General features: G+C 34.0%; 1 protein-coding gene across 4 annotated transcripts in view; it reads right to left on the reverse strand.

Moving 5' to 3' along the window:
- Positions 1-18,420, reverse strand: part of LOC149808098 (zinc-regulated GTPase metalloprotein activator 1-like) — a 91,812-nt gene that overhangs the window by 11,445 nt on the left and 61,947 nt on the right. For all 4 annotated transcript variants that reach the window (XM_089973469.1, XM_089973468.1, XM_089973470.1 and 1 more), the window contains one exon: positions 15,566-15,629. In XM_089973469.1, the coding sequence (XP_089829595.1) occupies positions 15,566-15,629 (64 nt within the window). The remainder of the gene's footprint in view (positions 1-15,565; positions 15,630-18,420) is intronic.

Raw genomic sequence — 18,420 nt, forward strand, 5'->3', positions numbered from 1 at the left:
TATGGTAAGGTGTATGATCAAATACAAAACTACCCTTTATGCACACAGCTTCTAAATTTTTGATTCAAGACAAAACCTATACTCTTTAATAATACAGTTTCTGTTTTTGATTCAATACAAAACTAATCTTTATGAATACAGTTTCTGTGTTTTTGATTTAAGACAGAAACTACCCTTTAATAACAAAGCTTCTGTGTTTTCTGGTTCAAGACAAAACTGCCCTTTTAGAATGCAGCTTCCTTGTTTTTGTCAACAGAACAATAAATGTTTTTTTTTCTCTCTTTTCTTGTACTTGTATTAATGGTATACATTTGTTTGTGTCTGTTTATACATGTGTGTATCTTTGTACATGTGTGTCTAAGTTTTATTGATCACGTCTTTGACAGAAGAAAAAACTCTTAAGTACAATCTCCACAGAAAAAATTAAGATCGATTCTTTCAATGAAAATGATTTTGTTATTGAAATTTCACTGGAATAATCAGAAAAGCAACTGTAAACTGATATTGTTGTCCTGGTAATTAAAAATCCAACATGAGTCTTCACACTGAGAGAAATCTAAAACTGTACAAATAAAATCCACAGGAATAAAAAAGTTCAAATTATCACACTGGTATTACTTGTAAAGTGATCATCATTCTTGCTAACAGAAAATGTGTTACAAGTCTACACAGTAGTAGCTCTTCAACGTAATGACAATCAACAGGAAGTCCTAATTCCACACAATCTGTGTTAGAATTCTACGTCTTAAAATGAGTAACAGAAAGAAAGTGAAACCATCAACTTATGCAAAATTAACAAGTAATTTATTTCTCTACAAGAAAAAGTAATGTATTAATCCAAAAGTTAATGAGTGCTTTAATAACTCCAATGAATATTTTTTATAAAAACTCCTCTCAAAATTATATCTGATTTCAACAACTGTAAACTCTGATCACAAATGGATTCCCATTGACTGATCTAAAACAGGAATTAGTTATTTGTTATTTATACCTTTTTGCTTGACCTACATCATAACAAGATGTGAAGCATTCAAATGGGAAAAAACATCTAATTGTAAATAAGACGACTTAAATTCAAATGCTATGTAAACTTTGTGTTTATGAGTGACCATAATCTGAAATACAACTTACAATCATGGACAAAAGCAAAGCACACAATGTAGATTCAATAAACCGAACAATTAGCCGACTGTCCTGCTAATCAAAAATGTCGCATAAGCCTATAAACTTAAATTGTGATCAGTTTTCATGATGTTGGGCCATCCCAACAAGAAACCGTATCCATATTTTTATGTTTATCTGAGTTTACACCATTACAGCTCATGCTATTGTTAATCCAATACAATTAAGCCAGTGCCAATACTGTTAAGTAACTATAAACTTTCAACTAGTGAATTCTGTGTATAAAGTAATACTTATGCCACAAGCCAATATAGTATGCAACAACAACAATGACTGGTTTGATTCTTCAAACTTGTCATATTCCCTTAGGTAAAAGTCCACCAACAGGAACTTTACATACTCTACAGTGAAATGGATATTTCTTCAACAGACCAATGAGAAAGTATAATAACAGATTCTAGGTATACATGTGTCAGGCCAAAGATGAAAGAGATAGCTTTGTCTTTGGGTGGTGTTTAAGGATTCACCCTGTTAATGAGTAGTATTAACATTTTAATCATATTTTGAATAGTATTAACTGTGATTACTTAATCATATTCTGAATAGTATTAACTGTGATTACTTAATAATAAACTGAATACTATTAACTGTGATTACTTAATCATATACCAAGTAGTATTAACTGTGACTACTTAATCATACACCAAACAGTATTAACTGTGATTACTTAATCATGTACCAAGTAGTATTAACTGTGACTACTTAATCATACACCAAATTGTATTAACTGTGATTACTTAAATCATACACCACATAGTATTAACTGTGACTACTTAATCATATACCAAATAGTATTAACTGTGATTACTTAATCATATACCAAATAGTATTAACTGTGATTACTTAATCATATACTGAGTAGTGTTAAGTGTCATTACTTAATCATATACTGAAGGGTATTAACTTTGATTACTTAATCATATGCCATATAGTATTAACTGTGATTACTTAATCATATACTGAATAGTATTAGCTGTGACTACTTAATCATATACTGAATAGTATTAGCTGTGATTACTTCAATTATATTCTGAGTAGTGTTAACTGTGATTACTTAATCATATACTGAATAGTAATCTGTGATTATTTAATCATGAACCAATAAGTGTTAACTGTGATTACTTAATCACGTACCAATTAGTGTCAATTGTGATTACTTAATCATATACTGAACAGTAATAACTGTGGTTACTTAATCACACAATGAATAGTAATAACTGTAATTATTTAATCATATAACAAGTAGTAATAACTGTGATTACTTAATCATATACTGAATAGTAATAACTGTGATTACTTAATCATGTACCAATTAGTGTTAACACTGAATAGTAATAACTGTGATTATTTAATTATATACCAATTAGTATTAACTGTGATTATTTATCATATACTGAAAAGTAATAACTATGAGTATTTAATGAGATACTGAGTAATGTTAACTGTGACTATTTAATCAGATACCATGTAGCTGATATATGTGGATTATTTGTGGCCTCCTATCAGCAGAAATTACACAACACTCAACAACAGATTATAAAAAGACAATTTGGGCACTATGCAATATATCAAGGTGCTGGATGTTGATTTAATAATCAAAATGTTTGTAACCACAATACATATTTTTTATATTATCATTTTAAATATATTTTTTGGTTGCCTGAATGACTTTCAGATTGGTAAAAATGTACCTGTTAATAAGTTTTAGTAGTCCAGGGCTCCTGGGAAATGTATTTTTCAATCACTGTACGTTTACCTGAACAACATTATAAGTACAGTACTGCAGTGACTATCTATATCAAACTGACCAATTACATTAAGTGTATGATGGGTTTGAGTGACATGATTCTGAACCTTTGTATGAGGGATCTGAACGACACGATTCCAAACACTACTTTGTATGAGGGACCTGAGGGAGATTATGCTGACCATTTGCAGTGTATGATGGATCTGAGGGATATGATTCCAAACATTACATTGTATGATGGATCTGAGGGACATGATTCCAAATATTACTTTGTATGATGGATCTAAGGGACATGATTCCAAACATTACATTGTATGATGGATCAGAGGGTCATGATTCCAAACATTACTTTGTATGATGGATCTGAGGGACATGATTCCAAACATTACATTGAATGATGGATCTGAGGGATATGATTCCAAACATTTACATTGTATGATGGATCTGTGGGAAATGATTCCAAACATTACATTGTATGATGGATCTGAGGGACATGATTCCAAACATTTACATTGTATGATGGATCTGAGGGATATGATTCCAAACATTACATTGTATGATGGATCTGAGGGACATGATTCCAAACATTTACATTGTATGATGGATCTGAGGGACTTGATTCCAAACATTTACAATGTATGATGGATCTGAGGGACATGATTCCAAACATTACATTGTATGATGGATCTGACGGACATGATTCCAAGCATTTACAATGTATGACAGATCTGAGGGACATGATTCCAAACATTACTTTGTATGATGGATCTGAAGGACTTGATTCCAAATATTACTTTGTATAATGGCTCTGAATGACATGATTCCAAACATTACTTTGTATGATGGATCTGAGGGACATGATTCCAAACATTTACATTGTATGATGGATCTGAGGGACATGATTCCAAACATTTACACTGTATGATGGATCTGAGGGACATGATTCCAAATATTTACATTGTATGATGGATCTGAGGGACATGATTCCAAACATTACATTGTATGATGGATCTGAGGGACATGATTCCAAATGTTTACATTATATGATGGCTCTGAGGGACATGATTCCAAACATTACATTGTATGATGGATCTGAGGGACATGATTCCAAACATTACTTGTATGATGGATCTGAGGAACATGATTACAAACATTACATTGTATGATGGATCTGAGGGACATGATTCCAAACATTACTTTGTATGATGCATCTGAGGGACATGATTACAAACATTACATTGTATGATGGATCTGAGGGACATGATTCCAAACATTACTTGTATGATGGATCTGAGGGACATGATTCCAAACATTACATGGTATGATGGATCTATGGGACATGATTCCAAACATTACATGGTATGATGGATCTATGGGACATGATTCCAAACATTACATGGTATGATGGATCTATGGGACATGATTCCAAACATTACATCATTTACATTGCATGGTGGATCTGAGGGATATTTATTTAATGCCATGAGCACTTGTCTGAACATCTAGTCAATGGATCAAGTACTAGAAAGAATGGAAACTCATTGAAAAAAACTGCCATTTCATACTGTTTTGTCAAATTAGAATTGATGCTTCAAAATGAAAATAAGAATGTTGACTTGTTAATATGATTCTAAAAAGGTAATGGAAACAATAAAACTGCTAATGGTATGGCTGGATGCAAAACAATGAGTACTTTATTTTCATTTAGTACTAAGTTTGTTTTAGAATTTTCGGTTTATTTAAAGCAAAGAATAAAATATCAAAATACCATCTTATGTGACTATAAACAATAGTCAATGGTCTGAGAAAATGAGGTACATGGAAGCCCTAGAATAGAGAAAGTGTGCTTGGCACAAGGGAAAGCAAAATTCAGTGAACTCTGAAATATACTGAATAATTTTTCACTGAAAAGTACAGTATACCTCATGACACATCTAAATACATGTACTAACTTAAGTTGTTGAATGAGTAAGAGTGTCTAAATATACAACCAAAATGCCAACCCTAACCTAGAGATAGTGTGCTCACTGCCTGAAACATAGAATATTTGTCAAAGTGACTCACTTTTTACTGATGGCTGTAGTACAAATTATGATGCAATCGCATACCGAGTTATGTGACTTTTATGGCAACATTAGCTCAGAAAATTAGCTCAGTACAAAATGTAAATTAGATCACTGAACCAAGCCATGTGGGTAATAATTGCCTACATTTCACTGAAAAATGAAGTACCTATATCGTTATTTAAATATCAACAGAGACTATAAGAAATAGTCTTTGAGAAAATGACCTCTGTGTGTGTGTGTGATTTGGATTTTTAACATAGCTTTAACAATTTTCCAGTCATATCACTATGATGTATGCAGTGTGTCTGTTTATAGTGATGTCCAGAACTGGGGCATCATGCTGCAGACATGTGGTATCATGTTCCACCCAGTCATATTATCCTGACACCAGGCTGACCAGTCCTAGCACTAACCTCTTAATGCTGACCACCATGCTAGATATTTGTAAGTAACATTTTTTAAAGTCTCATGACTCAGCCAGGGTTTGAACCTGTGACCTCCTGCACCTTGAGGTGGAAGCTCTAACCACTAGGCCAATGGAGCAGACTAACCTGTATGCAAACCATACCCTAAAGAAACTGATCCGAAGGCAATAGTCAGGGTTTAGCTACCACTTTGAAGTGGGACCCAGGATTCAAGGAATTGGAAAGCATTGCATACACAAGCTAAACTGGAAACAATTAAACACTCAGTGTCTTAAAAATTTCATCTGTTTTGTTTCTCTGGTGTCTGACTACACTGACAACAATAGCAGGATCTGCATCAGTCAGGCTCTCTGATCCTTCATTGCACACTGGCAAAAGCATCCATGTGATCCAAAGTCAGCCTAGTACTAAAAAGCCATCCTGATGGTTGGTTCTATCACTGCTGAGGATAGTGCAGTGCATAGTAAATCACCTGATGAAGCCAAGGAAAACATGTTGGCAACATATGATTCCTCCCTATTTATGCAAAAACAGCCCATGCCAGAACAATCCATATCATTTTCCAGGTCTAACCTTCAACTTTTGTCCTTTTCACATAAGGCAATACAGTTAGATCATGGAAAATACATGTTGTTTTATGACGTAACTGTGGTCAACAGATTTAAAAATTTGGCAGCACAGTTGGAAAAATAAAATTATCTTTTTAAAACCATAAGATTCTAATCCCCTCAGTGTAAATACTTCTTTCTTTAAAAGTGTATTAGTGAAGTCTTTAAAAAATGTCGTAAAGAAGCCACTGCCACATAAAAGTAATTATTGACCATTGTTGTCAAATAGGCTACTGTTGTGGAACTTACCAGAAAATAATTAAGAATTAATTTTTGTTCCCTTTTTATTAGTTATAACTCCCTTCTCCCTCCAACAGGCAAGAAGAGACAAAAGTTCTGCTGTTTGCTTGATGCTTGAATCTCACAGCTCACCTAAAGCTGGGAATTTTCAGGTTCCTATTGGGAAAATGTGCACATTTTGTAGATACGGGGTTGAATTCACAGCCCAAAAAGCTTGAGGAAAATTCCTCTAAACACGAATGAATGAACATGAAATATGGTCATTAGTGACCTAATTTTCCTCAGTGTCTTTAATGCTCCTCATAATGTAATTACAAATCAATTTTTATCACTCTATAGGCAATAGTGCCAGAAAATAAAATGTTAACCAAAATCAATCAACCACAAAAGATAGGTCACAGTGACCTCATTATGCAGTACTCCACATGACACATCTAAATACAAACTTGTGTGAATACTGACTAAATGACCTCAATGCAACCCCAGTGTTGAGATGATTCAGACAGCTGGACAGAGCAACCTCATTAACTCATAAGCCAGAACTGCATTCTTGCCAAGAAAGGTAATTACCAAACACACCAAGATCAGCTAATATTTATTAAAAACAGGTCAACTTCTGGAGACATACAACTGTGGTGCTTTTCAATTAACTAAAAAAAATTTGTGTGCACAATTTTAACTAGGAATTCTAATAATGTATTTATTAGTCCTAATTTTCGTCACATTTTTATTTGAAGAAAAAAGTGTATGAATTTCAGTACTAGGTGAAACAATTAAATATTCTACATTGATTCTTTTTGATGCGGGGTTAATTCCACATTTTTCACTGGGACAATTTCTGGAGGATAAGAAAAATTAAGTTTATCCTAGGATGAGAAAAATTAAGTTTATCGGTTTGTATCCAACCATACATGCCTATATGCACCTGATGTCCATGTTTCTGTTAAAATGTTATTATTAGAGGATTATTATAACACAATAATAACAATACATGCTTCTAGACTTGGTCATGCCTGACCTAGGGTCAGCCTACTGCCATCATGTCTGGGCTGTGTGGGCTGAATGTTTATTTTAGTGCCAAAATTCTCATTTACACCAAAAACTGACACCAAGATCTTTGGATCTCATGTCAGTCTGCTAATTAATATCTGGTTAATTTTATTCCCAGTTAAAACAAGTGCTTGTGTGAAACCTAAGCATTTTGGATTGTAGAATCAGAGATGTCACATTAAAGATTTTATAGCTATACTGTTTTTATCCCATGTTGTTGGGGCTTTGGGTGGCTGAGTGGTCTAAGGCCCTGGGTGGCTTAGTGGTCTAAGGCACTGGGTGGCTGAGTGGTCTAAGGCCCTGGGTGGCTGAGTGGTCTAAGGCCCTGGGTGGCTTAGTGGTCTAAGGCCCGGGGTGGCTGAGTGGTCTAAGGCACTGGGTGGCTGAATGGTCTAAGGATCTGGGTGGCTGAGTGGTCTAAGGCACTGGGTGGCTGAGTGGTCTAAGGTGCTCGCCTATACAGATCACTGACATCTCACATCTGTCCACATGGAATTGAGTCTCCGGCTAGGCCAATGTGAGTATGTGAGAAAGTCTGCAAGTTGCTTCTCATGGGTCGGTTGTTGTTCCCAGTTTCTTCCTCCACGAAAATATACTGGGTGCCATGTATTGCCTATCATGTGCTTAAAAATGGCATTAAACCCCTAACAACCAACCAATCCTGTGTTGTTAAAAGAACCTGGAAACCGTTTCACAGAATGCATGGAGATAGCCATCAATGTATCCATGGTGGTGGTGGTGGTGGTGATGACGGGGGGAGTGAAATTACTTTTATACATTTTACGTTTTATGAAAACATTGGCACTGCTCTTTGGTAATTCTTGAAAGTTAAGTATTTATTTAGAGTCTCCCAATACAATGTCTATAATACCAGTTTCAACTCTATACAGCAATTGGAACAGTATGTAACACAAATGTATCTTAGACTAATAGTTATACAATAATCATGCTATGAAAACATTAGATATCTCATACAAATACAGGGCAGTAAAGCTGTCATGCAGTGGTAATTTAAGTCTATTGTCACTACCATATATACTCCCTTATAAGTCAAGTCAAACTGCAAACAACAAAGATCCAGATGTGCCACAGCAAAATGCACCTGCAGATCAGGGTCTATGTTGTTTGTGCTATTAAGTGCTCATAACATACTGCACAGACACAGATCTGCCAATGCATTATGTGATGGCAGATCTGGGTCTGTGCAGTTTGCAGTTGGATTTGTCTTATAAGTGAGTATATATGGTATGTATTAATAGAACCAGACATGAAACCTTACTGTAATAATATTATCCTGAGCAAAGAAAGGTCTCAGTTTGAGGTTTTTGGATTTTTCTTTGCATATGCTTATAAAAATGCAGGTTTAGTATTTTAAAAAATGTCTACATGAATTACATTATGTCAGCTCTTTAACAGATAAATTCATTGGTTTGATTTCTAATAAGATAACAGGCATGGTTTCCTTTTCCTAACAATTTTTTTACTATGCATTATAAGTCACACTGACCTATATTTTGTGGTCCATAGCATGAATGAGACATATTTGACATCATCTCCATATCAGAATGAAAAATGGTTTCTATTTCTAAAACATAAATTGCTTGAAAGTACAGTTTTATCCCTGTCAGTGTTGGCTGCCAATAGAAACAGCCTGTCCTGTCATAAAGTCAGGTTTGTGTTTACAATGGCTAAATTATGCTGTTGAAACTCCTGCTTAAAATATTTCCATCCCAAACTATTTTCTTACCACTGAGGCTTTCTTGATGCTCAAGCTAAAATAGGAATCAATGGTTTTAATGTTTGGCCCAACTGATGGTTTAAATTTCAGCCCAACTGATGTTTTTATTTTCGATCGAAGTGATGGTACAAAAGATCATACACAGCACTGTCTTTTTAATTTCACATAGGTAAAAAGTCACCAATAACTCAAATCCTTGATGTAAAAATAAATGGCACAAGTGAATTAAAGCAATATAACCTGAGGATTTGTGTGGTTAAATTTGTGATTTTATGAAAATATTTCCCATGACCATTCTATTTCTGCATTACACAGTGCACTGCAGTGAACACAAACTGACTGTGTCATATAAGAAAACATTTGAAGATCCTCTAATGCTTTCAGGGTGTCATATAAGAAAACATTTGGCGATCCTCTAATGCTTTCAGGGTGTCATATAAGAAAACATTTGGAGATCCTCTAATGCTTTCAGTTCATTCATACATTTCATCTGTACAATATGGATGTGTCAAACACAAGGCATATTTTTATGACTTTCACAAGTTGAAATTTTTTCCATAACTATGAGTTTTCTAAAGTTCATTTACATTTTCTACATTTATGAAGATAAAATCGCAAAATAATGGAGAGTGAAAACTGTCATGGATATTCCCTTAAGAATATACAGTCTTATGTGCAAGTGGCACTCTGCAAAATAATCTTTGCTCTTATATAATTTGTAATTTATATTAGGAGCCAAGGACAAAATTTATACTGGAGTATTAGGGATGAAAATATTTTTAATGGTATTTGGGGGGAGGTGGGATAAAGTTCTCTCTCTATATTTTGGGAGTGTACATTTCTGTTGGCATTTTTGTGTGTGTATGTGTGGGTCTTCTTAGTCTTTGTGTATTTTTAGGTAGAAAATGGCTGCCTCTGATGAACTTATGTAGCACTAAAATATGAGCATAATCCCCATCTTATTTCAAACAAGCAACCCTCTTAGCTTCAACAGCTAATAAAATTATTGGCACTATTATCTTGACCAGCTTGCCTATAGTTTCTCCATCCCAATTACTGATGGATATATGATTGTCTATTAGACTTTAATTGCCACCATCCCACTGCCAGAGTCAATAAATCAGGGTGCTAATGGTCATTTATTTGCAGTGAAGTTCTACTTTCCAACACTGAAACAGACTACTGTATTCTATATACCAGTCTGTGTGTCATATCTGGCTGTGACCAGCATAGACCCACACTGGCACTTACATAATGTACTGGCATCAAAATATGATGTTGGTATGCAGGTGTCAGATAATCTAAATTATTCAGCATACACCTCCATCTTCTAGTGCATTAACTGTTAGCATATCTGGGTCTTCATAGTTTACAAATGATGAGACCTATGGACAAGTATCCATGGTAGTATTTAGGCCTGTGACTGTTGATAGGTCTATAGACTGCTTCACCATTCTTGTTATTGTTTATTTTTAATTACTATGTTTATAGACTGTCCTGTCAAACTGCCCAACATAATTAACACATGATTTGTCAACAGCAGTCACAATTCTATACTCCTGAGAAGAAAAAAAAAACTCTGCACAACTGCATGCACCATTTAAAATGGAATAAACCATAATGGTGGTTTGTCTTTTTAAAAGTTAGCAGAGGGGCGGAAATATTCAATCAGTAGAGTATTCAACTTGCAGTCAGTGGATTTTCAAGTTCAAACCACAGTGCCACTGAGCAAGGCATTGTCTCAGCTCAGTTTGTTAGGTCCCTTTTTTGAAGTAAAAAACAACATATAACAGATAATGTTACTTGTTGAACAAATGGCCCAAGTGGGCCTGATGCTGCTCACCTGGCAAATGACATGTGTAAGGTTATGAAAGCGAATTCACACATGAACTGAAACTGAGTAGCAAAAAGAAATGTTTGCATGATTTATTTCTCTATTGTATATAAGACATAAAAGAATAATATGCATGTTTTTGGTTTAATCCCCCCCCCAATGGACAGGTTAGTAAAATTAAGATTTGTTTTTCATTAATCTTCCCATCTTTTTACTGAAACTGATCCTCAGTTGTGTGACCCAGTTTTATTCCTTTGAGAAAAGATTGTGTCAGTATACTCAACAACATGATGTTATAAAAAAAGGAAGATATGGACTTTTCATATAATTATTTAAATATTTGGCATTTGATATAACTTGCTGTTAATTTGAACCAACCATAACGAGTAAACAGCATGGCAAGGTAGCCATTACTGAATCATGCTTTCCAGTCTATGTCAAGCAGGTGCTGAGAAATATTAGAAAAAATAATAAGTATCATAATGAACTTGCTGTCGAATACTGTCACTCATGAATTAAATGAAATGGAATATGGACACAACATTTATAATTAAAAAATGCAAAGTCTTACAAAGAAATGATATTGGGTTACGTTTTGGTCTTTTATTAAAAGCTAAAAATAAAAATACAAACTGTAAATTTAAAATAATAACAGATTAAAAGCCTTTACCACAGTAATATACGAAATGTCATAAAAAATAACAACAACAACTAATATTTCCAATTTTTAATATGGTAATACCTGTTTAAGGTATTTAGCGCAACTGGTTAGTTTTTGTTGGGAAATTAGTAAGATCTCATGCTAATGTACACAATGCAGACGATTAAACTGCAAACACTTTATTATTTCCTCAACTAATCTGATCAACATTTGATTTCTTCTACTTAGAGTATTACTTGTTATATTTCCATTTAATACAGTTCTTCTGCTAAAAATGATAGATTATTCAATTTAATCCCTAAGGTGTATTATTTTGATAATTCAAAGCACTTGTTTTAGCGAAATTAATTAATCCTCTAATATTTTTATTTTTTATATCAATTTTTGTTTTTCTGCAAGGGGGGGAACTCAGCGTCATGACAAGGCTGTGATTCTCAATCCCCCTCATCATAAGCTAATGGACAAACAAGCAGCTACAATATTATTTCCAGTTTAGTAATGGTACCTATATTTGATGTCAGATCATTTGTATCAGTCTGAAACCACCCTATGCCAGCAAGATTCATCAGAAATTAGGTTCAATTTTGTCAAGCAGTTTTAAATAAGTCATTTTATAGAATTCTCTATACTTAGCAACAGAGACCATTTTGGAATTTAGATTGGCATCAGCTGCACAGCAATGAAAAATCTTGACATCAGGGTGTTTTCTCTATAGCATGATCAAATTCTATTCATCAGCTCAGGAGAAAAAGTTGTTTAAAGATTTTTCTATTTTTAGTACTGATGGCTATACTAATGGTGGATCAGTTCATTTGTACAAATTTGAAATCCTGCCAGGATGCTTTCTGTCAAATTTGAAATCCTGCCAGGATGCTTTCTGTCAAATTTGATGAAACTGTTCTGTAGTTTTTGAAAAATAATTTAAAGGGTGTTTAACCATTTTTTAATAATGATGGCCATAGTTCATTGTGGATTTGCATAATCTTTGTTTACAGTTTTTAAGCTTCTATTTTTTTGCAACAGTGCCTTTTCTATTTTTAACAATAATGGCCAAATTTTAAAGCAGATTGATCTGCATCATTTGAGAAAATTCAAAGTTCTTCCTGCAAGGATGCTTTCTGTCGGACTGGCATGGTTTATATCAGTTTTAAATATCTTCATAACAGGCTGCTTTGTGCCAAATTTGGCCAAATTCTGTCTAGTGTTTTTTCATTAGACGTTTCAGATAGCAATTGTTGATACATGAAGGATATTGCAAGGCACATTATGGTTGCAGCATCATGCCATAAGCTGACATGCTTTTACAGCAAGGTGAGCTAACAATGAAATGCCACACTTAATAAGTATTATTATTATTAGCGCCTATCAGATATTATGGAGATATTTTGCAAGACTTTGTATTCAGTCATCTGAAAGGAAATACACTAATCGAGTGCACTATCTAAATGACAAAGTTTCAACAAATGCCAAATCAGGACAACATACGTACACCACATGCTCCACCATAACATAAATCTGGATATTAAAAGACTGTGTCTTGCCTCCCAATTTTTGTTTTAGATCTCCCATATTCCCTGACACTATTCAATACATCATTTAAAAAAATGAAAATTCCACAAGAATTTAACTGCACAGTATTTTACAAGGAGTAATAACCAAAACTGATATGTGTCTGATTTGTCCTTCATTGGAACCCCCCAACCCCAATAAGAACTGTGCCTTGAGAACATTATCAAGGAAATTACTTGTGAACAAATATTTTGGGATGTATGGTAGGAACATCCCTCCAACCAAATTAATATTGTATTGCCTGTTTTGAGATAGGTATGAGGGTGTCTTTAATGCTATAGCCCTAGCAAACTAACAATTTTCACAACCTCCATAAACATGGGAAAAATGGGCAAACAAGCATTTTAAGAGAAAAAGCAATAAAAGCTGACATGATTGGCTGCTAAAAATTATGTATGGGCTATTTAGCACCCGTTAAACATATGTGGAATTGTTGTAGGGTTTGACAGCTCTAGTGGCCAAAATAAATTCGTTTCAGAAGTTTGACATCTTAATGAACCATTAATAATGCTTGCTGTTCATAAATCATTCTTTTTCAAGGTTTTCTACATCTACTCGTTTCCCTCTTGGATAATGACTATTTTTTTTCCTGCAGGTTGGGTGTTTTCTTGAATCAGTGGCAAAAGCCAAGAAAAGTTAATACTGTGCCTATATTATATACATTTATCGCATACTGGGGATCCCAGCTACGATAAGCTACACCATGTAACACAGCTGCATCATGACTTCATAATTTTTTGCTTTAGATGTCGCTTATTTCCTGACAGTAGTCAAAACAATGGCCAAGCTAATGAACTGATAAAAATAAAGTTTCAGAAACCTATAGCTTACAGATCATAAATTAATATTTGTACACAGTAAGGATTAATTGTCATTGGGAATGGGGCTTAATCTTAATTGTTATATAAATTGGCAGGCAGTAAAATTATTAATAAACATTGGATTGGCATTTGTTTATCCCACTCAATCCTTAGATACACAAGTGCATTCATACCTTTTCTTATAATTCACACTATAACACTGCTTTGTGCATAATGTAATCTGCAGTTATTGAACCCAATTACTTATGTTGGTGGATGGATGAGTAATACAGGTACATATCACAGGTTTGGGTTTTATACACCCTGAACTGCAGGCAACGAGTGTGCATAATATCTACTAATCATTTTAAGTCCACAGCATAGGCCCCAATCTGACAGTACATAATTCACTGGCAGATCAAGGTATCTGATCTTCAATCTACTAACAATTTCAAGTCCACAGCATAGTCCATGATCTCACATTACATAATGTACTAGCTGATTTGGGTCTATGATTATCATTCTACTAATGATTTCAAGTCCACAGCATAGGCTGTGATCTGACATTACATAATGTACTGGCTGACTGGGGTCTATGATTATCATTCTACTAATGATTTCATGTCCACAACATAGGCTGTGATCTGACATTACATAATGTACTAGCTGACTGGGGTCTGTCATCTTCATTCCACTAATTTAAAATTACGAGCATAGACCCTGATTATCTGCCATCAAACTCCTGAACCTGAGTCCTCACTCAAACTCGAATTACCTTGTTATAAGTCTTTTATCTGTTAAACTAAACAATACATATTTAACAGATATATCTTTCTACTGCTACATGTACTTTGAAATTCCTTTCTTTCCAGTTTGAGTGTACACACAAGTTGGGACGTTTCATGAATATGTCCCAGGTCTACTGGGCTCATAACATGTTTATTGTTACCTATGAAGAAATACAGACTTATTTGTCCAGATGAAGTAACCCGAGTTCAGAAAACAGACACATTAAAATTATGTTTGCAGAACATGTACCAATGCTCTCCTGTTTAAATTTGGATGTTTTTGATTAGTTCCATGGGTTAAAAACCACATGGCAAATGTATGTGGGTGTAAGCAGTTGCCTTGAGGTCCCATTATGACGTGTGTGGGTGTAAGCATTTGCCCAGAGGTCCCATTCTGACGTGTGTGGGTGTAAGCATTTGCCTAGAGGTCCCATTCTAACGTGTTCATACTTTGGTCATTTATCACACAAGCTAATTCTAAGACACGCGAGACAAACTAGTTTCGAGTTCTATTAAACTGATGTAAAATCATCCATACCCATAAAAAGTCAAAAAGAATTGGCACAATCTACACCCATAGGGTTATGACCGACCCTGGTTTCATGTGTAATGGTATAGGACAGTGGTCCCAACCTTTTCTATTATGAGCCCCCTTATTAACTTCAAACAAAATTTCATGGACTGCTACATGCTAACAAATGTACTTTTAGGTCCCTTTGGAATAACCCTGCAGCCCAAAGGTTGGGAACCACTGGTATAGGAAGAGTTCAAAGACATTACAAGTACATAGTGATGCACTTTATCACAATATCCAGAAGGCACTGAAATTAGAAGGCAAACAAAGAAGTTATCCGAACCTGGTCAATAACATGCTGGTGCTCCTCAGGTCTGAATCCTCTCTGTCGAAAAACATCTTCCAGACTGAAAGGTAAAAAATTTAGGAAAATATTTAAATATTTAGTTTATTCATTCGGATCAATCAAAACTGTGGATAAATCTGAAATCAAAGAGAACTGCAGTCAATAACCTGTCAAACAAGTTGTTTTGACAGAGTTTCACTTAAAAGAAACATCAATGTAAATAAGTATTAAATCAATTTTTGTACATGATTTCATTAATCTTTCTTTCTGTTCAATTTTGGTAATATTAGTAATTAAATACTCATGTTCTATCTCTTTTCTCTCTATCAATATTAATCTCACAACATATATCAATTTAAAGCAGTGAGTGCAATATACTGTTTCTGGATAATGTATGCATTCATACACACTGAATTTTTGCTTTTCAAAATGGGTTCAAATAAGACACTTGTAAAAGGTAATATTTTATTAAGCTGAATTATCAAATAGCTGAGCATTGTTAATTAAAAGGATTGTATCAGTAAGAAACCAAAGCAGATAGAGTGGGGAGGGGGGTCTGCATCACTATGTGGTTTATTTTAATTGGGTCTATAAATCTGTGGTTCAAAACAATGATGGAATCTCCATTAAAAATAGTGCAACTGCAACACTTGTTTATGGGTATTATTGGTTTAAAGGTGTTTTGCAATATGCAAACATCTTTTCTTCTGATTTATTCATTTTTCATACTTGTGACAATGATTACGATATTAGCTTGAACATTATACACATGTACAAACCTCAGACATGAGACATGCATGCAAACCTCAGACAATACACATGTGCAAATCTCAGATAATACGTATGTACAAACCTCAGACAAATCACAAATACAAACCTTTGACACAGACCTCAGACAATACACATGTACAAACCTCAGACAATACATGCAAACAAACCTCAGACAATACACATGTACAAATCTCAGACAATACATGAATACAAACCTCAGACAATCCACATGTACAAATCTCAGACAATACATATGTACATACCTCAGACAAATCACACATACAAACCTGACAATACACATGTACAAACCTCAGACAATACACATGTACAAACCTCAGACAATACACATGTACAAACCTCTGACAATTTAAATGTTCAAATCTCTGACAATACAATGTAGAAAAACCTCTGATAATACACACATACAAACCTCTGATAATTCAAATGTACAAACCTCTGACAATCATATCAAAGGTTCAAAGTCTCTGTATTCTATGCTGCACAAGGGGCTGTACGAGATTACGCATGTGAATTAACACACAGGTATACATGGATACACCGGAAAATGCAAACATCATTTACCACTTTCATCACTGACAGTGGATAGTTATATACTACATTATCATTTATTTTTGTGGGTCTAAATTTTAATGGTTTTGTCAAAATAAGACATTTTCATGAGTACGTAAATTTATGGTTTTGCCTTTCCAAGTTTTCAAGTCTGTAGGTACATTTATTTCTGGACTAACCTCTACAAATACCCTGGATACAAAACAAAACTATGCTGACAACAAACTACTGTCACTTCTAAAGCAATACCTGTACGAGCACAACTCAAACACCTGTCAATATTAATCACTACACTCAACATCAAAGGATGCTGATGCAACCAACAACACTAAGCTAACTGGTTATTAAAGTCCATGTGTATCATTTCATCCTTAAAATATTTTTAATAAAGTTGTACCATCCATTACTTTTTGACCACTATCAAACTAACACACTGGCTTATGAGCAGTAAAATTCAACTTAGATCCCCACTGGTTTGGATAATGTCATCACTGTTATGTATATTTGATTTAATTTATATTTGATTTAATTTAAATGTTTGTAACTTTAAAAAAAATTATTTTTAATTTCATTATATGTCAAAGTAATGTAATTTTGTTTACTAGGAATATGATATTTTCCAATAATTAGTTTGATCTAACTGTTCAGTTGTAAACACTGAAAATTGTATCTTATGCTGACCAAGTTCCTGGCCTTGATTGAGAATCAAGTAACCAACTTTTTTCTTAAATTCATTTTTAATGTGTGAATGATAATAGTGAAATCAAGACTGTACTGGACTACGTGCCATTAGACTTGTAGATACCTTCTAAACTGTTCTAGAATGTGACCACATGACCCTCATCTGGGAATCTGTTTTGTGTCTCAAGATACTGTATAACCTTTGTTTATAGAGAAATTATTCAGTTGGGCTTTTAAACACTGGGACGTAAAGATGTTCTTTTTGTTGTGACAGTTTGGAGTTAAATTTTAATTTTTATTTAAATTATCTGGATTCTAAAAGATTAATTCTTCTTCCTGGAAATATTTGAGTGCTCATACAGAATTCTTGGACAAAGACATTTATTTAAATTCTATTTGGAAATTCAAACACCGGAATAATGTTCAAGAAACAACAAAGAACTGTAGACACAACAGCACAATTCTAGCTACAGTATATGTCATCGCCTTCCATTTTGGAATTTTCATCGGGACTCAAACTTGAATTCATTATTTCATTTCATTATTAGGACTTCTAAAATTTATTTCGTGGATTATTTTTGGATTATTTTGGGATTTGATTCTTAAAACCGTAAGTTCTTATTTTTTCATTTTTACATTGTTTTTTTCCAGGGAAATTAATTATTTGTTAAAATTTTCAAAGTTTGTTGTTTTTACTCTTTCATTTGTTCCTGTTTATTAGAGCCTAAACAAGTAACATAAGACTATACAGTCAAGGTATTTATTGCGGGGATTAAGTATTTTTTTGTTTCTCTCTATCCTTACTTATATTACAACAAAACCATTTATGG

Source organism: Sinohyriopsis cumingii, chromosome 1, assembly GCF_028554795.1.
Source record: "Sinohyriopsis cumingii isolate HCF-2022 chromosome 1, ASM2855479v2, whole genome shotgun sequence".
Lineage (NCBI taxonomy): Eukaryota > Metazoa > Mollusca > Bivalvia > Unionida > Unionidae > Sinohyriopsis > Sinohyriopsis cumingii.